The 21,236-nt window shown below is 42.1% G+C and overlaps 1 protein-coding gene across 1 annotated transcript in view; it reads right to left on the bottom strand.

The window, feature by feature from the left end:
* The window catches only part of RPS6KA6 (ribosomal protein S6 kinase A6), a 626,385-nt gene that overhangs the window by 434,465 nt on the left and 170,684 nt on the right, over nt 1-21,236 (bottom strand). The window contains exons 4-5 of the mRNA XM_085607823.1: nt 17,273-17,354; nt 15,645-15,725 (exon numbers count right to left, since the gene is read on the bottom strand). Coding sequence (XP_085463949.1) covers nt 15,645-15,725; nt 17,273-17,354 — 163 coding nt within the window. The remainder of the gene's footprint in view (nt 1-15,644; nt 15,726-17,272; nt 17,355-21,236) is intronic.

Here is a 21,236-nt window from a genome sequence, read left to right as displayed (position 1 = left end):
CTGAACAAGCCAGCAGTGCTATTTGGAGGAGAAAGTATGCGCCTGCCAGGTGCCCAATGGGGAAGGGTAGGACATGGATTTGCATGAAAACTACTAGAGCTCCAACCTCAAGGGGAATGCGTTATTGCACATAAGTATCGCTAGCCCTTTGAATGTGTAGAGCTAAAAATAAAATACTTCTCTTTCTTAAAAAAAAGTAAGGATTGGACAGGACTTTTTTTTATTGTTTGTACTGTGTACAATATGAGCTATTAGTGGTGTTCACTTACCTGTATCTTCTCCCCCTCAACCAGGGCGTGCCTTTGACAGCTCATCCATAGATACCACTGAGAGTCAAGTGCAGAAGGGGTACCCGGCCCAGTTGCTAAGGATCTAAAGTAGGATGTTTCCTTGGGACATCAGAAATAAAAGGCCTCATCCACTATGGTTCAGACCAGTAACACCCTGTGTGCACTGTGACCCTCTGAAAGGGTTCTGAAAATGAAGAGGGGTATGGCTGCATTGGAAGAACTAACAACTATGTTTGAACTGTTATGCAGATCAAGACTGTTTGGTTTCTTCCTCATCTGGTACTACTTGGATGTAGTAGATCAATGATGTAAGAGCCTGACACATTTTGGAAAGATCTTTAAAACTAAGATGGTTATTTGTACTGGCACAGAGTATACCTCTTATGACACTAGGGGGCCCAACTCATACACGAGGCAAAATGTAAAACTATATGTTATTTTGTTATGCAGTGACTTAAAAGCTATACATAAAGGATGTAAAAGGAAAAGAATCCCTACATTCCGCTATCCATACAGTTCCCTTGAAGCAAATACAAATTTCACAAAGCTAGAGTTGCATAAAAAGTAACTCATTTTGAGAATACACGTCATGACAGACCAGTCTCAATATTATCAGTGGTTTCTTTCTATTTCTTGTTCTTGAAATCGGTCAACACATTTAATCGAAATGCTAGCTGGACTTCTTCAGGGCAAAAAAGGAACACGCTGTTCGGAACGATGTCCTCTAGTAAATTTACAAAATACAGTTTTCTAGACCTACAATGGTTAGTCGTTTTTTCAGTTCTTTTGGTGACAGAGATATATCTGCTCTGCGGGAACTATTCCATTAAAGGCTTGAAGACCCCAAGGGTGATTTCTCGGTCATACTTCCGAAAATCAATATAGGTTTAAGGAAAGAAATGTACCTCAGTTTCAATCTGTATCTCTGATGTCAACAAAAGATAATCATGGTGCCACCCAGATATGAAAAGCTGCGTTTGAAATTGAGAATGTCTTGCTTAATGACAAAATCTGTTCTTCGGTCAGTGAACATGACTCAGGTAGCTTAGGTACATGATCTCTGTGAAGTTAAGACCACTGTCGCAGGCTATGTTAACTCTGCAGGGAAGAGGGTGCTGGTTTGGGTGTTTATCGTGTCCTTTATTCACAAGGCCTGACTTCTGCATCTGAACAGGTGTCAGATGTAAACACAATCCATAAGTATTAATAATGGAAACCTGTGAACAGGATTCAATAATTATATGTAGAAATGTACACGAAATATGTATGTACCAGACAGAACTGCGAAGACATTCAGAAGGGAGATCTTCAAACCCACAATCCACAAATCCTTACTTTCGACAACAGCTAAATACCTCTATACAGTTACACGACAATCATAAAGTGCCAGTGGTTGAATTAAATAATATTCACAATCACTGATTAGTTGCTTCACTGGGTTGATTTTCTGAATAAACAGTCATTATGTAATCCAATAAAAATAAATCCAACCAGAATAAACTCTAGACCAAATGGTACTTGGATAGTATCAAATGTCTCAATATGGGATACTATCGTAAACCACACTTTCTAGAAACAATGGTAGTAGGTTCAATTCAAATAACACACTGTATTTGAAGCAGACACTCCATGCTGATAGAACCTCTAAAAGGAGGATTATAAAGTCCAGTGAGGCAGAAGGAAAAATTTAACATAGGAAATTGACAGCAGCACAGTAAGAGTCTGCCCTAGACACCGCATTAGAGGGGCCAGATTGACCAATGGCACATGTTGGCATGGACCTCCTTTCATGCAACTCAACGCCTCTCCTTCTGTCCTCTTGCATGTTATGTCATGCATGCAGAAACTCTTGAAAGTCAAGTACCAATAACAATGAAAGTGCTCAGCACTTTCTTTGTAGATATACAAGTATGCAGATACAGGACTATATAGGCATTTACACATCGGCTTCACTACTGGCCTTGTTGTCAAAGACATAAGAGGGGGTGTCTGCAATAAATTTCCCTTGCATGGCATCTGCTGCCACGAATGTAGGAACCTCATACTGATGCATTAGGATAACATTTAAAGTCTTCAGGCCTCCAGATCTCAGATACTCTGCAGGCTTTCAGTTGTGGTGTGTGGCTCCTGAAGCGAAAGGATCTGATCAGTTTCAATATGGTCCGGGACAAATGAACAGGAAAAAAGGCTTCCCCACCATTTTATTCCCAAGAACATAACTAAATAAGTGTTTTCGTTTACTGATACACCAAAGTGGAACAAATGATTTACAATTTCCCTCATGCAGTTTGGAGACATTTTTTCGTGGCTCAAAAAAGTCAGTTGTAGAGGAGAAAAAATAAATTTAAAAAAATTTAAAAAAAGAGTGCGACTCCCCTGACCTTTTACTTGTTTTTCAGTGCACCTATCCAGTGGTGGACAACCGGGGGATCAAAAGCAAACCTAAAAGAGAAGAACCTAAATTGATAAAGTAAACGTCCTTCTAGAAATCACAAGTGTGGAAACTACATATTTGGTGGTATGCATCAATACTACAGTGCCAGAGTCCCTTTTGCTGAAATGCCAGACTCTGTACACAGAGGACTGTCAGAGCATATGATTACACCAGTATTTCAATTTCTTTTTTAACCTGTATTTGGTCACCAGTGATGGCAACTCCCATTTTAAATAAAGATGCACATACTTTTACACTTTTTATTAAAAAATATCCATGCAGTCAAGTTTGAAGTGGCAGCATCCAACAATTTATAATTATTCTCAAGAGGTTTTAACATGCATAAGATCCCTGCCTCCGATTTCATCTTGTGTAGTCCCATCCTACATAAAAGGTGGAATTATTGGAAACATTCAAGGTGATAAAGGGAAGATGACTTACTAGGCAGAGCACTTAACCTATTTCTCCTAGATACCATGAAAAGTGGGCAAACCTTGAGTAGCTCAAGGTGTCCCACAATGGAAACACCACAGAGGATCACTGGTTATTCTCACAATGAGTGTGCAGAGGGAAAGGTCCAGGTTCCATTACCCACTACAGCCTTTACTCGAATGCCCTCAATGCCTCCGTTAACCCGCTTTAATCGGTGCATGAGGCAATAAAAAGAATGAGAAGGCAAAATAAGGCATGCTCAGCCATCATGGTCTACACAGGGTAATGTTGGTGGCTGCACTGTGGAGTACGGCCAGAGATAGAACTAATGTGACAGGTTGTGGACCGGAGTCCTCAGTGAGGGCTCTACTCATTGGGAGCGGCTCGCGGGGGCGGTGAAGAACCGGACTAAAGCTCCTGAATTTGCACCCTAGGACTCCTGCTGATTGTTGTGGCACCTTGATCACCGTGATGCGGGGCTAGTCTGCAACTGACTTCTCTTGCTGTGCTAGACTGCATTTACTTCTCTTGCTGGTTTGTTGTTCTCCGCCTGACCTTAAAATGGAGGAATTAAGAGGACATTGCATTAGCATGCAATTGCCTGACTTTAAAATGGCGGCGCTCTGAGCTAACGATTGTTTGTACTTTAGATGCCTGTGCTTGGATTACAAATGCTCGAGCTACTTCACATTGCCTGCACTTGGATTTTAAATGCCTGTACTTGGTTTTCAAATGTTCAATGGGCTTGATACAAGGCGTGCACTCCATGAGGAGCATTCCTCCATGCTAATGATTTCATTTCATCGCTGGATTAACCCTCTCTGGTCTTCCACCACTACTTAGACAAGATCCACTGCGAGTCCCCAGGAGTGACGTCAGGTTCTCCCACCCGCTGATTCTACTTCATCCGGGCACCTATCCTTACTTTTTTTTTTTTTCTCAGAATGGAGATAAGTCCCGACCCCAATGGTCTCGATGCCTTCATCATTAATTACCCAGCTGACCTCTCCAAGAACGCTGTAAAGAAATACAAACATCGGTTACTCAAAGCTAGACCTGAAACTTTAATCTCTGACCACTACTTCTGCACCAACATAGGCTCCGTGGTTAACAACCTCATCTTCTATACTAGAAAGCGGGCCTGCTGGCGGTCTGTGCTCTACGCCATGCTTCGAATAATTGGATCCAAAAAAAAACGCACATGGCCTCAAACGAACGACGTCTCCCTCCTCCTTTCTCAAAGCCACCACAACTATCATCATCTATAATAATGGTATCATCCTAATCCAAGGCTCTAACATCAAACCTAGCAAAGATAGCAAATATCTACCCAACTCTCAGGAAAGCGGTCTACGGTGACTCCCCTGAACCCATTTCAACCACCACGTCCCCGCCGGGCCTGAATACTACTCTTCCTTTAACATCATTGAGGACCCCACTCTCCCTTAACCTCTCACCTCCTCCTACGGAGTCCATAGCCTCCATGTCCCTAGTCGGATTACCTCAACTCACTAGAACACCCTCTTTAACTGTCAGGAGGACCCCACTCCCCCTATACCCCACACCTCAGCCAGATAATCACATAGCCACTGTGTCCACAGTCGGATCCCATCATCTCACCATTTCGACTCCTCAACTGGATGACAAATCTATGGCCTCTATCTCCTCTTTGAATGTCAGCTCAACACACGATGACTCCCAAGTGGAGATTCTTCCCCAAGTCACACAGTCCTCCCATGTAATAAACACTGTCCCTCTCTCCAACCCTATAACTCGGCCTCATACTAGACTTGAGTCGGGACATCGATCCACCTCACAAGCCCCAATGGCCTCACCTTCCGTCAGCTTGTCATGTGTTGACTATAGAGCAGAGTTGCTCCCTCGAGTCCCAATGGCCTCAATCTCTTCTACTGTCAATCCGACACAGGAAGACTCTAGAGCAGCGCTACTCTCTCTAGTCGTACAGTCCTTTCTTATTTCAGATAAGTTCCCCCTCCCCTACCCTATAACACTGCCTCACACTAGATTTGAGTCTGGACTTAGATCGCCCCCACTATCCCCTACAGGCCTTCCCCAAGGTTCCCCGTCGCCGATCGTTTTTCTCCCACTCCTGCCTCCCCTCGCCCAACACTCTGACCTGAATACGCGCCTTGATGATATATCTCTACAGCTACACCTTCTCTCCTCTGAACTACATGAGCTGAAAGCCCTTTCAATTGATCTCTTCCCTATGATCATTTCTCTCCTCTCTTCTGCGAAGGGGCCTATAGAGGCCTCCAGCCTTTAGTTCCCTCCACCCCCGAATCTATCCCACTACTCAACGCCATTGCCTCTCATTGGGGATCTGAGTTCCAACCTTTGACCACTGATCCACTTGACTCTCACAACGCTAACACGACCTTGTCCAAACTTTCCCCACTACCCAACGCCAACGCCTGTCACGGTGGATCTGAGTCCCACCCTTCGACCACTGATCCACATGACCCTCACAACTCTAGCACGACCATGTCAGAACCTAACCTAGTCCCTCCGAGACAAATTCCTGCCATCCCTTCTAACCCGTGCAGCGAACCCCGTCGCAATCTTAGTTGCAGTAATACTAACAACCTCACCTATGTGAACATCACCCAGTCGTCTCCCCCCCCAAATCCACCCCGTCTTAAATGTGTACTACTTAACTGCAGGTCAGCCAGTAAACACACCACCGATATCTTCGACCTCATCCAACACAATGATTTAGACATTATCATCCTCACTGAGACTTGGCTAAATCCAGCTTCCACTCCTATCTTAGACCCGGGTGCCAATCTCCCTTTCACTGAGCAACTAATGGAAATCATCTCTAGTAATGTCGATTCAGCGGTGTTGGTGATTTCAACCTTCATTGGTCTAACCCCAACGACCCCGCTGCATCTAGCATTAAATCTTTCTTAATTGATCAAGATCTGATTCAGCACTGTATCCAACCAACTCATAACAAAGGAGAAACGTTAGACCTCATTATTTCTAAAGAGCAGTCTATCTCCATAGATTCCAACATCCCTTGTGACTGGTCCGACCACCACTGCATCCTCTTTGATATCAACAGAGAGGTATTGTTGAGAAAGGCTCAACCACTAAAATCTAAGATCTGGAAAAGGGACAGAAGAGCTATAAACTCCGACGAACTAGCTGCCCACTGTAAATCTGCCCTCTCCTTCCAAGATGATCTAGTTGAGGTACAATCACTCACCAACGCCTACAATTCAACCATCTCCAACATCATTGAGAATATTGCTCCACTCCAACTAAAAAATGCCACAACAAAAAAAACCAAACCTTGATATCATGAAAACAAACTCAAAACGCCGCAACCATAGGGTATTTGAACGGTCATGGCGAGTCAATCCCTGCTCGGTCCAACTAAAACTCCTTAGAGATGCCAGGAGACGATACAACAAACAAATCAAGAGTGCTAAGGTGACTTACTTCAGACACCAACTGGATCAAGCGCCAAACCGCCCCAAGAAACTCTTCGAATTGGTCAAACAACAATCAGTGTTGGGTCTAACCAATCTGATCCTGGTGGCAACCCACCCTCTTGCGATGATCTTGCTGCCTTCTTCGCAGAGAAATCAAGAATCGTCTCCATTGACCTCGCCTCTAAGAAGGCTCTACTACCTTCTGCCATTGCTGCCTCACCCATTGACTCCTCTGTTAGGTGTAAATCGTCCTCCACGAATCCCAAGAACAATGCATCATGGGGCACCTTTACCACTTTAAGTGAATATGTTATCTTCAAGATTCTGCAGAATATCAACCCTTCCAACCACTTCAGCTCCCCGCTGACCCCTTCTATCTTCAAAGAAATCAAGAATGCACTGATCCCCACTGGGATTAGGATTGTTAATGCTTCCCTAGCACAAGGCATGATCCCCGAATGCCTAAAAGCAGCTCAGGTAACACTCATACTAAAATAACCTAACGCTGACAAATCTGATCTCAACAATTTCCGCCCCATTTCCAACATCCCCACTTTAGCGAAACTACTAGAAAAATGTGTGCAATCCCAACTCTGTGCCCACATAGAGAACTACCAACTCCTAGACCAGCACCAATCGGATTTTAGGAAGTGGCACAGCACCGAATCGGCACTCACTCACGTTTTTGATGACATTTTAATTATGCTCGACCAAAATGAATCCTGCCTCCTGATCCTCCTCGACCTTTCTTCTGCATTTGACACGGTTAATCATGAGAACCTCCTATCCATCCTGCGAAATAGAATGGGTTTTTCTTATCAGGTGTTACTATGGTTCTCATCCTTCCTTCATCACAGAACTCAAAGAGTCAAGGCAAACCACTCTCTCTCACAGCCCTCTCCCGTACTCATGGGGGTCCCTCAAGGATCCACTCTATCTCCTATCATCTTCAATCTTTTCATGGAACCGCTTGCACATTCTCTAAATTCCATGAACATTCTCTTCCACATGTATGCGGATGACAAGCAATTATATCTGAAAATCTCATCCTCGGAAAACATCATCTCACTCAATACTACCCTAATGTTTACTCAAAATTGGCTAACGGAGAATCATCTACTGCTCAACACCTCTAAAACTGAATTCCTGCTCATCTCCCCTCCGAATCTCATCCCCAAGCTAGACCTCTGGCTGAGTCACCTCACTGCTTTCAACTGTACGCCTCTCATCGTAGATGCAGCCAAGTCTCTTGGTATCACTATGGACAAGCACCTGAACATGAAAGATCATATCAGCAATGTATGCAAAGGAGTTAACCACATGATGAGATCTCTCAGAAATATCAAACCTTTCCTTCCTCCAAATGATTTCAAGCAAGTGGTTCAAGCACCTGACTTGCAGAGGTTAGACTACGGCAGTGCTACCCTCTGTGGCCTTACCAAATACGCTCTGGCTCCACTAAGGGCTGCACTTAACGCGGCTGCTAGACTGGTTACTGATACCAAGCGAAAAGATCATATATCCCCAGTCCTTAAATCCCTCAATTGGTTGCCCTTCGAAGCACAAATTCAATTAAAGATTGCTGTTCTTACACACAAAGCCCTTCACCTTAATACTCCTACGTACCTTGCAAAAAAACTTAAAACTATCCTGTAGTGTAAGAGCCTCAAGAAGTGCCTCTACCCTCCTCCTGAAACCACTCATCCTTAAGAAAAAGAGAAGTTGTCACCGAGCTTTCTCCGGAGCTGCCCCTAAGATTTGGAACTCTCTCCCACCAGAAATTAGCAGAATCTCCTCATTGACGGCTTTCAAAGTAGAAGCCAAAAGATTCCTAGTGAACAAATTCATACCCTAATAGGGTTCGACTCACAGGCCCGTTGTCATTGCACCTGCTGACTTTGTTCTTACTTTTGATACAGCTCCCCCTTGTACACCGTTTCACCCTTGCTACCTGCCTACACTTGTCTTATTGTATTACCATCCTAGTTGTATTTTGCACTGTATTTTCTTTCTCTCCCTTACTCTTATGGATATTGTTATATATATTGCTTTTGTCCTTCCTCCCATCATATTGTAAAGCGCTCCGTTATCCCTCCGGATCTTGTTCGCGCTATAAAAAAACTTTATAAATAAATAAATAAAATAATGTGAAAAGTAGAGTCCTAGCTAACTTGGGTTCTGAAAGAGGTGAGAATTGTCTCAAAGACAGCAAAGCTTGAGAAGAGCAGATAAGATGATGAAGAAGATAGGAAGACCCACAGTCAAGCTGAGACTGAATTAAGGGTAAGAGTGAGTAGAGTCAGTGCGTGCTAAGATCAAAGTAGATGTACAGAGTCCTTTTCTGGAGCAAAGCCTCACATGTGCAGTGTTTGGGCTTGAGCCATATGAAACGCAAAATGCCTGTGTGGGTATCAGGGATGGAGTTGAAACTAGGTGTTTCAGGGGTATACAGTAGGTGCTACCCTTCCTTGAGTCCCTGAAAAGCCCATAGAGAAGATGAAAGTTGAAATTCCTCACTCCACCTTCAATACTGCAAGAAAGTGGATCATTATTTGGAACGGGAGACCACACACCTCAAGGAATGATAACACTATCTTGTCAGAGTGAACCCAAAGAGTCACAAAATTCACCAGAGCTCAGAACCCTGGTGGTGATGGCACACAGTAGTTAGGCTTAACAGAGGATAAGTATTTATGCAGTGCCAAAAGAGTAATAAAGTCAAAACACCAAACAATACTGATCCCAAACCGAATTAAAACAAAGTAGAGTGAGTTTTCAAAAAAGAATAGAATGACATTAAAAAGACAAAAACACAATCAAGAGAACCGTAGATATGATTTAAAAAACGTTTTTAATGAAAATAATGCAACAAAGTACTATGCGCCAAAGCTTTTCCACGGAATTGGTAGACTGGAAAATGGGCACAATTTCAGGCCAACTACAATGAAGCACAGGTTGGTCACACCAGGCCGGCTCTTCCCATCCAAAGATTTTACCTTCTGACCACATCTTTTTTATGGAGCTCAAAATCAGCCAGCTGGGCAAGTCTCAAGCTGTACCCATCAAAGTTGCCTTTAAATCAGACACCTTTGCCACAAGGTCCTGCAGACGATCTGGAGGTCTTGGAATGGCAAAATACTTTTGTAAGTCCCAACTTTTCAGGGTTTTTGGAGCAGCCCATCTCAATCAGAAGTTTGTAAAGCACAGCTACTTACCCATAAGGGTCTCTAGGCGCTGCTGGGTGGGAGGGTGCTGATCCGTCTGAGCGTGGAGGTTCAGTCAAAGAGCCAGGTCTTGAGATCCTTCCTGAATTGGGTCAGCAACTGGGATTACCTGAGGTGGAGGGGCATGGTGTTCCAGGTCTTGGTGACGAGGTAAGAGAAGGATCTTCCTCCGGTTATGATCTAGTGAATCCGTGTGACCGTGGCCAGGGCAAGTTGGGTGGAGCGAAGTTGTCTGGCCGGTACATGAAATGAGAGGCTGGGGCTCAGATATGCTGGTCCTGCGTAGTGGAGAGCTTTGTAGGCATGTGTGAGGAGCTTGAAGATGATTCTCTTGTTGACTAGGAGCCTCTGGGTTACTTCTAAGGCTTGCAGGACCTCGGGGCTAACACGGTGGAGAAAGGACTCACTTCAGCAGAGGCTGCCAGTAGGGTCCAATCCAGGTGGTACTGGTCAACTGGTCACTTGAGGAAAAAGGTCTCATGCAGCTTGTTGTGTCACTGTAGAAACATGTCGTCAGCCAACTGACCCGTGGAGTCCACTTTTTTCCTATGTACAAGAAGGAGCAGGTCCAGTCTTTCAGGGCTCCTCTTAAGTTACAGCAATCAGGGTCCAATTTTCTTCGGCTTTTCCACAGGTCCAGTAAGTGTTCTGAGGAGCGTTCTTTGGAGTTCCATAAATTTGGTGTGCACTAGCTAGTTAGTGGAGTTTGGGGGGGGAGGGGTTACTCCTTCAAAGATAGCCCTTTCTCAATTTTTCCAGTGTTGCCATTTTCTCTCTCAAAAACAACCCCACAGGGTATTTTAACCTTAAAATCAAAAATGGAGCAGGACTCGAAAAATCCGAAAAATGGTACTAGTCCTGCAGGTCTAGTGCCTTGGAAAATCCCCTCGACCTCACTGCAACCTAACTTGACCTCCGTCTCCGAAAACGGAGCAAAAGTGACAAGATAACAAGATTTAAAGGCATCTTTATTGCTCATTCCCTTTGTGAGCAATAAAAATGCCTTTAAATCTTGTTATCTTGTCACTTTTGATTCGTTTTTAAAGACAGAGGACAAAAGTTAGTTTGTCTTCCTACTCGCCAGAAAGGGCGAGTAGGACCTAAAAATAGCTCGTCCTCATCAATTCTCCCTCGCAAATGCGAGCGGGCGAGTGGATTTGTCGAGCCCTGTGGAGGATGCCTTGCTTTCCTTGTGCAAAGCCCTTTTTTCCACCCAGACATGTGACCAGAAAAAAGGTCAGTCTCCTTCCTTGTATCCACTTCAAACTGGTTCAGAGAGTAGCTTCCCTCCCACTAGGTTTGAAGCTAGTCTTGCTAGTGTGGGTTTGTGAAACAAAGGCTTGCCCTCTCCCCTGTCTATCCTTACACTAAACTATGATTAACTATGAATGGGTAGTCTTTACCTCGATTCCTTTCAAGTTTACAAAATTCCAGGAACCTCCCTAGCTGTCCTTCTTGAGTGGATAAGAAATCAGAAGGCTCGCACGCAGCTCACCCCATCACTAGGTCGAAGACATTGTTCTGCTCTGGAAGCAGTTTTCACACCTCTTTAAGGATCAAAACTGGCTGGGAAAGTGCTGGCAGTTTGATGCAAATTAGCCCCCAGAAGCTTCAGGCAAGGCAAAGGTCAGTTTCTAAAAGTTACTTTTCAAAATATTTATTCAAAATCTTTCTTCACCAACGAATTTCATTTTTAACAAATATAAAAAATTAATTTTGAAATGTAATTCTAGCAGTTTCATATAAAAAGTTACAGATTACATTTTATAACCTGTACTTTGACATTTTCTAATATCCATCTAAAGTCCCGGGAGTGAAAAATGTTTGGAAGGGGATAGTCAGTGAAGAAACACGTCAACTTTAATTTTGCACATGTTCTACTTTAAAAAAAATTAGGCAACAAGGTGTACTTATGGCTAACAAACTAATATTTAAAAGAAGGGTTTCCTGTCAAACAGAAAGGGCTATTTGGACAGGTTTGCCAGCAGGTTTTTAGGTTCCTTTAGCCATCCTACACATGGCATGCCTAAAGCCATGTTTTAAAGGCCCACTTTGTGCATAACACGAAAGGAGCTGCAGTCCACAGGTTTCATTTAACTTCCATGTTGTAGCTGCATTTTAAATACCATACACTAGGATTTTGTAGGCATGATAATTACATCAATCAGGGATAAGCAAATTTGATCATGTTTAAAGTGGGAAACACAGCCACTTTATTCCTATTTAGAAGCGGTAAAGTGAACAGATTTCTAATGCCAACAAAACAGGGCAAGACATGGGAGAGTGGAAATCATGCTAAAGATGGTCATATCCTACAAATAGCCACTAGCCTGCCTTTACATGCTGTCTTTCATGGTGAAACAGATGCCTAAAGGCAAGGCTCCACAGGTGAAGGAGCTATTCCCTCTACTGAAACAGCCAGGACCCTTACAACTTAACAGCATGGCCCCATTCCTTGACACAGAGTAAGAATAATTACCTAAGGTGGGTGGTCTTGGACTTCTTGAAGCCAGACCGGAGTTTAATATTCTCCAAGACACATACATAGTATTCAGACAATGTTTGCAGTATCCATAACTTTCAAAAAGGTTTCTCACTGTGGGCGTCCTGGGTGGACCATTATTTTTGGTGCATGGACTGACCCAGGTTCATACCATAGAGCAGCCATAGCTTTTGACAAATAGTGTAATAATACACGTTGTTATAGTTCTGATCATTTCACACCAAAAAAAAATAAGAGGACCCTAGGTTTCTCCACAAACCCAATGCTCGTGTATCAACTGAGGTACTTTGGAGATGTCCTCTTTATAAGTATTATTTCTATGGTACGTCGAATGGTGGATAACACTTCAGTATTACTGGAATCAGACCAACTGCTAAAGTGATTCTGTGGTAGTTGATAACAGCATTTCTACGAGACAAATATTTGATATTGAATTCAAACATAATTTTGAATAAATAAATAGGTACAGAATGGGAAGAGGGGGGGTCCACATATTATCTAAATGATAAGTTTGCAAAGATGTATAGTCCAGAAGGTTGGGAATACAAATGTTACATTAATATAGCAGATTTTTCACAGGGTTACATTGCTCCTGAAAGTATCATGGTTAATGCACAGCAGAATAACAGTTCCATAGCTGAAAATCAGTTCCCACAGAAAGTTTATCACGCAGTACTCTGTTTTACAAACAGGGAAAAAGTATCTCCTTGGATATCCCTTATTTGGTTATTTTCCAAAAACAGAAAACGCTTTCTCTTGCATGTAAAGTACTCAAAACATCTACTTGTATACCACCAGAACTCTGCTCAATTCTACAGCATCTTTAAAAAGGGGCTAAAACAACTTCTAGCGATTAAACGTTTTGGAAGTAGAATACAAGACCAGAATCAGTCTTCACTCCAGGATAAGTTAGCATGGACAACTCAGTTGCGTGCTTGATATTGGCTAACCGAAGGAACTGTATAGAAAATCTGATAAAGTACTGTACCTCTGCCCTCAGTTATAATTATCATCAAAACCAGAAGGGACTTCAGACAATCATTTTGTGCGAATGCTATACCTCTATAGGTGATTCGATTGAAAATTAATGCAAACAACTCACCCACAGTAAGTGGCAAATTATTCCTCACAAAAACAGATGTTGCAGGGTCGACTCTACACCCACACTTTTGATGATTGTTGGAGCGTTATTGAAGGCTAATACAGCTGATATCCTAAGATATTTTAACATTATAGGGGTCTTCCGCAAGATGGGATATCAGGACCCGTGCAATTATCTAGTCTATCATATGGACCATCATGTTTCTGACCTCTTAACTCCTCAAGGAGTCAGAGGTATTCCTCAGGACTGTAAGACCAGTGTGACCCTTCATACATTTTAAAGCGTCCTACCTAATAATATAATCTGAACTTCAGTGAAAACAGACTTGAGAAACCTTCATTCGCACTCATAACAATAACTAATATTAGGTAAAAGAGTATCCATACAATACTCAAGAAGCAATATCAGACTGTCAGCAACATAAGCTAGGAGATCTTCCACACGATCAAGGGACGTTTCTCTTGCCGGATATATAGTGCATTCTAACAGAGAACACAAAAATACTCTAGATTTGTGCCTCAAACCCCATGGGTTACAAAAACATACAAACTGTAACAGCAAAAACCTCCTTTATCTGCTCCATTGCCCTTGTAAATTGAAAAACATATGGATGACTACACACAAAGCCAAGAACCACGTTCTAGAGCATAAAAGCAGGTGATGCTCCAGAGCGAACCCCTATGATGAAGCACCCCCTTATTTTGGGTGAGGGCTTTGCGGCCTTTTTTGTTTTAAACAAACCACAGATAAGCGTTCAAAAATCGCACTTTAAGTGTCGAAAGTCCCTTCTGGGTTCGACAATACTCATAACTGAGGGCAGGTTTAAAGTAAGGAATGTGTTTTTTTCTGTCTCAGGAAGGATATGCTGTAAACCCTATACCAACTCTAACCTCGCCTTATTCACCCTTTTTGTAACAAAACCGATGGAACTGCTCAGTGTTCACAAATGAGACTTCTCTACATACAACGCCTAGCATAAATACATTGATGATGTTAAATGCTTAACTGGTGACATGTCTGTCTAACATGTGGCATATCTTTGCAATTAAGTCAGTTACTTTGTCAACATGTATTGATTTAATGTTACCCCAGCGCAAATCTGTAAGCAACACCGCTCGAGGTTGACACTTAGGCTACTTAAGTACGGCGATATCTGTTCATATTCAAAGAATTATTATTGTTTACTGATTTAAATTGATCGGAAACCTGTGTTACCATCTGCGCTGGATAGAGCCACAAAAGAAATACATTACATAATGCCACCATAACATTCAACTTTCAATACCCGACATACCTAAAAAGGTGTGGTCGACCTTTACATGGTTTTTAAAAGGTTATGGAACCTGTATAGGTTTTGTATTCGCTCTCCCAAGAAAATATACGGAAGCACTGAAAAGGGACTCACCTTCCACCACAATGAAGGTCTGAATTTCCCACTGCAGCTTCAGTGCAGTAATTCAGCTTAAAAATAAGGATTGCCCACCGGGCTCTGGTCTACGTCCCCTCAATGTGTGGAAGGGGGTCTGGCCCTCGCTCATAATGATGGTCTTAAAAACTGTTCTTTATTTGGATGAGGCCTTTTCAGATATGTCCGACAGAAACCGTGAACGAAAGAAGGCACTTAGTCTCCAAACGTGCTATTTCTTTCATGGACTCCTGTTCCTCTAAAGAAACGCCTAAGACAGACAGTGTAACCTTGTCTAAACAATGGAGAGGCTGCATACCCTGCACACCCAACTACAAACACCTTTCCATGGCGTTCACTCGTGATGGGAACTGCTTGCAGGTGGTGAGGCTTAATGAAAGCAGTGAACTATAGACCAACAATTACATCCAGAGCGGAAATGTATTTCGAGCAAATACGAGTTTTAGAAGTTCTTCATTTTCTTAGCATGCAAACGCGGTTATTGGTGTCACATGCAGGCCACTGTTGAAAACGCGTTACATAGTTCTCTAATTAAAGTGCCACACAGATTTGAAATATAAGTAACATTTAAATTGCAACGCATAACCTGTTTTCTCTAAAGGCCATCAGTACTAAAAGAACGAAAGGCAAAACTAAATAGTAGCGAATCACAACGTGTTAAGAGCAACATTATTTTTCAAGGTTTGGGTTTAATACTGTTTTATAGTGTTACTAACGATGATTTGCGTCAAAACTGGATATCAAAGCAGCTAGCATTTTTTTAAAAACTAACCATAGTGCAATTTGACGATAAAAGGATGATTTACTTCTACCAGAATATCCCGTTCCATCTTTGTGCGAACTCGATCTCGAACTGAAAAACAATAATTTAAAAAAAACGGTTAAAAAACATAAAACATGAGAATTAAGGTTAAAAAATTAATGCTTGTATCCTCGTGTAAGAATAGAAGTTATTAAATCAGCCAGAACACGATTTTATTCAGAATTAGTTTGCATGAGTGTACCTTTCAAGAAGGCAGAGGGGCGAGTTGTTTGAACTAAAATCCTGCAGAAGTCAGACTCTTAAAAATCAGCCAGACTGCTCGCTGGGAGCCACCAGGGTCATGAATTCCCCTTGCATTGAAGTGATATTCCCTCAACTCTTAAGTAAGTTACACATTTTCAGAGGCGACAATTTCTACACACGATACTTGTGTAATTTATGAGGCCAAATTCAACCCCAACCAATTTGGTTCAGACATTTTCTTAAGCAAATGCTAAATCGCTCTCGAGGTTATACGGTGAAGGTCAGGAGCCCCGTTTCCCCAAAGAGCCAACTGCAATCGGCCAAAGCGATATCTCAGTGGAAGATACCACCCTACCAATGATGAGTTGAACCAGATGCGAATCTGAGCTCAGCGATCCTCTTAGTGATGACACACTCAGATTCCACCTGCTCAACACAGGGGAAAACTGCACGGGAACATGGCCGGAATTAGGTCCTGTAAAGCCAGATCCCATATGCTACTCTCCATTCCAGCAGGAAAAACTTGTAACTGTGCTGTGCTGGGGACAATTTATCCATCCAGGATCAGCGATTCAAGCTCTGGTATTTCTGGCACCTCTGCACTGTCGGGGACTGCGGGGTCTTGAATAAAGAATAAGGACTATTCGTCTGGCACTCTGGTGACCATCTGAAAATAATGGGATCCTATGTTTATTAACATAAATAGAAATAGTATGTTTGCATAAACATAAATATAGGTAGTATGGTAGCATACGCATACACTTTAGATAGTGAATTGGTAGGTTGCTCACTGAAACTTAGAGTTGTTAAGTGAAAACATGATTCACGTTGGACTTCTAGCATCTTGCAGTTCACGCTAATCCTGCTCAACAACTGATAGTTTGAAGGGTTAACTATAGTTTTTGTTGCTGTTTTATTCGAACAGTACTTCTTCATTTATGCACCTCGGAACTGGAAAAACATCACTGTATCCATTCCTAACCCTGCTCAAATTTAGGAATGAGCTGAAGGAACAACGCTTTAAGGTGCTATAAATCAGCATGAAGAATATGGTCCATCCTCACTCAGACTTCATCTTCTCACTCAATCAGACAATGACTGAACCTGTGCCTGCTTGTGTCTTTGTAGGGCGCTTCGCTACATTGGGCTAGGTTTTCGCTATATAAATACCATACAAATACGGTCAAAACTAATACAATTTTTAAAAAACGTACTCCAGTCTATATTTAGTAGAAGAGTCGTAAACATGTTGCAATATAATCATGAATTCCCAAGTAAGACCAAATTAAATCATTTAAAATTTGTCACAATTAAAAATTAAAACTATCCTCATGTTTTTTGCAAACATGATACAGCAAAACATGTTAAAAAATTAAATATTCTAAAATTCGTACCTTTTAAAGACGCTTTTTTTAATACTTTCATTGCATAAAACTGGTCAGCGTCAGGGCCAATTATCTTCCGTACTAAAAAAACCTAAACAAAAGAGAAGGTAACATTGCCGTTTTTAGAAATTTACACAAGGGATGCCAGAAGCCATGTCAAAGTTTGCCATTAAAGCACACACAATGAACGGTATGAGACAGATTATATCATCATATACTCTGGATGTCAGTTTAGGATCCACACTTTTGATAACCGATCTCGAAGAACACGTTTTTCAAAAACATTTTCAGAATTCCAATGGCAGGGATCTGTTTTATCTACACGAGATGCACTAGCCCATTGATTAAACCACATCAGGTTTCCACTTTATTGGGTTCCTCGATGCTCGTTTTAAAACAACAAACAGGTGTGCAAGGAAAGCGCAAGCAGTATTTTCCCCACTTATGTCCTTTTCCTTCAAACACTCAATTTGTTAGGGAAACATCAGAAAATAGACACGGATTAGGAAAACGACAAGGATTGAAGATTGTGGAAATCTGTCAAACCGAAAAAGCTTCTCAGCCAACCTTGCTACCTGTGAGAAACGTTCGCATGCCTTAACCATGCCCAGCAGATTGTTTTAAAACGAAACATTAACAGACTTTTGACTTTGAATGAAAGTAGTTTATTAGTCATTTAAAACCATAAACATTACGAAAATCATATGTTATAAGATTTTAGCTAAAAAGGACTAAAAAAATAAATAAAACTTATACATCAGAGCAACAGTTGCATATCATAAGAGGAAGACAGTTTCATTATTTGCTGCCCTTCATAGTTATAAAAGTAAAAATGGTATTAGGGATCGGATAAGGCAAACCAGTCACAACACCTACCTACAAATTTTAAAGTAATTCCTCATAAGCCAGGTTTGTCCCTGATTAGCGAGATTTATATACTTGAACATGCTGCTAGTTATAAATCTACAGATGAAGTGCTAGTGTGTAAGACTATAATGCGGTTAAAGTGCCAGTGTGCAAGATTACATAGTGGATAAAGTGCTAGTGTGCAAAAACATAACTACTTGCTTGGCAAATATTTCCATAACTTGACGGGATAGGGAGCAGCTTCTATCGCTTTCCCTAGCAGCCCGTTCTTACACATCAATTAACCCATTCACGATTATTTGCAAAGCTTGACGGGATTGACCAAGCCTTGTATCAATTTCTGCCAACAAAAGCCTGAACCTACTAGGTGCTTATCCGATCACTTTACAGCCCATTCCCCCGAAATCCAACCTGGACTGAATCTATACTTCTATCAGGTTTTTAGAAACAGCCAGGAACTGCACTAATCTAATATTCAACATTATGTTTCTTGGGTCCAATGACTCCGTCAGAGCAGTCCTGCAGGACCTGATTAACAGTTCGATGAATTCTCTTCCTAATATGCTTCTTCACTGATTAACCAGTACTGGGCATATACATATGAGGTGCGGTAGAGTCTCGATCCCCTGAAGGCATAGTCGGCGGCTCTTGTCTTTAATTAGGGCCTTTTTCCTCCATTTAGGCATGAAGTCTAGAGTGGGTATCTCACCAAGTCTGAGAGCCAGGAATGTCTGTTTGACCTTCAGTGGTAAGGGGCTGAAAGAAGTGGCGATTCCCTTGGGGTTGAATATAATTTCAACACCAGTCACCTATGTAGACGGCTGGTCAACCTTTCTTTATCTGTAGTCCAACTTTGTAATTTAATCGACTTATTTACCTTTTTCTTGGACGATTGCCCTGATATATCAGATATCCATAGATCACCCGATTCTAGCATGCTGATGCTGTTCGAGATATTTCTTATAGGCATCATTCTCCCGTTGTAAATTGATTTCACACCAAACTCGATTAGCCAGCGTATCATCGGCAGCTGCACGCAATTTGTAGCAGAGCTTTACAAATGCCGCAGATCTGGTGAGTGATTGTTTTGATAATGAACATTTCAAACAAACTTGCGCAGGTGAAGCCAATCTGGGTAGCCGGAAGTTTTTTTTTGTAATTTCTTAACACTAGTTTGTCGAGTAGTGTAGCCTCAGTACCTAACATTATCTCTGATCCACACGCAAGGATTGGTATCAGTTTGGCCTTCATTACGGTTCTCATGGGTTTCAGGTCGTGGCCTCGGATGGATCTTGCCAATGATGAGAATGCGTAGTTAATTGCCTGCGCTTTTCCCTTAATCGCCTTTTTCTGAAGTTGCACTTGCGTATAGGAACACAGAATACCACAGTCTGCCCAGTCTTTAACTTAGCAATGTAAGGCTCGAAGTCCATACCCAAGAAAACAGCTAAAGCCTCCTCTTCAAATCAAAATTACCAATGTGCTTCTGCTTCATTCAAGCAGCAACTTTTGAAATGCTCTTGGGCAAATAAGGAAAATGCTACTTACCCAGTATGCATCTGTTCTTGGCATGTAGAGCTGTAGAATCTCTTGCTTTACATAAGATCGCCATCTAGTGTAGGGTCCGGATGTTTGCACTTTGTTTTTCTTGGAAGAAGTTTTCCTAGTCACAAGGTAAGGGACTCCTCCCTTAGGTGATAGATTGTTTTCCGCAGAGGGTAGGAGAATGGACTGGTAGTAAAGAATAGAGATGTCCATGCGTAAGTATGTATAGTAAACAGAGAACTAGAGCAATTACAGGTACCCAGGAGGTGGGTGGGTGCATGAGATTCTACAGCTCTACATGCAAAGAACAGATGCATACTGGGTAAGTAGCATTTTCCGTTCGAGGCATGTGAGCTGTAGATCACATGCTTGGCATAGACTATACAGCAGTCTTCCCGAAGCAGTGGCTATCCTGTAACTGGTTGAGTTGTCTGGAATAACATTTTAAGTACTGCTTGGCCCACATTAGCTTGTTGTCTTGCTAACACATCTACACAGTAGTGTTTGGCGAATGTGTGTGGTGTACACCATGTTGCATCTTTGCAGATATCAGCAATAGGGATATTCCCTAAGAAAGCCATAGTAGCCCTCAGCTTGCGAGTGGAATGTGCTCTAGAGGGTACTGTTAGAGTCCTTTTGGCTTTTGCATAACAAATCTGTATACTTTTAACAATCCACCTAGCAATACCTGATTTGGAGGTAGGGTTGCCCTTGTGAGGTGGTGCAAAAGCTGTTTGGTTTTATGAAATGATTTTGTTCATCCAGTGTAATACAAAAGAGCTCTTCTGACATCTAAGGTATGTAGAGCTCCTTCTGCAACAGTCAGGTTGAGGGAAGTACACAGGTAATTCAACCAACTGATTGATGTGAAATGCAGATACAACCTTATGTAGGAATTTGGGGTCGGTGTAAAGAACTACTTTATCTTTGTGTAACTGGAAAAAGGGTTATTCTATGGTTAATGCCTGTAGTTCACCCACTCTCCTCAATGAAGTGATTGCAATGAGGAAAGCTGTTTTCCAAGTGAGGAACTGAAGTTCACATTTGTGCATGGGTTCAAAAGGTGGACCCATTAACCTTGTGAGGACAATGTTAGGATTCCACACTGGGGCAGGTGGAAGTCTTGGTGGTATTACCCTTTTTAGCCCTTCCATGAAAGCTTTGAAGACAGGCACTCGAAATAGCGATACATGCTGCCTATTTTGAAGGTAAGCTGCTATGGCAGCAAGATGCAGTCTGATGGATGTATAGGCCAATGCTTACTGCTGCAAATGTCATAGGTAGCACAGTATGTTCTGTATGGAAGCATCAAGGGGGTTGCTGTGATTGTTATTGCAATAGATGACAACACTTTTCCATTTGGCTGCATAGCAGTCACTCGTGGTAGGCTTTCTGGCCTCTAATAATGTTCATACAGTCTGGTGGAAGGTTGAGATAAACTCTATGACTTCAGGAGCCAGATCGCAAGGTTCAGCTGTTTGGGATCTGGGTGTTTGATTTCTCCATGGCTCTGTGTGAGGAGACTGGGAGACAAATGTAATTTTTGGTGTGGTACCAGAGA

Source organism: Triturus cristatus, chromosome 5_2 (assembly GCF_964204655.1).
Source record: "Triturus cristatus chromosome 5_2, aTriCri1.1, whole genome shotgun sequence".
Classification (NCBI taxonomy): Eukaryota; Metazoa; Chordata; class Amphibia; order Caudata; family Salamandridae; genus Triturus; species Triturus cristatus.
The sequence above is the reverse complement of the archived record's forward strand: the minus strand, read 5'-3'. Positions and strand labels throughout refer to the sequence as shown.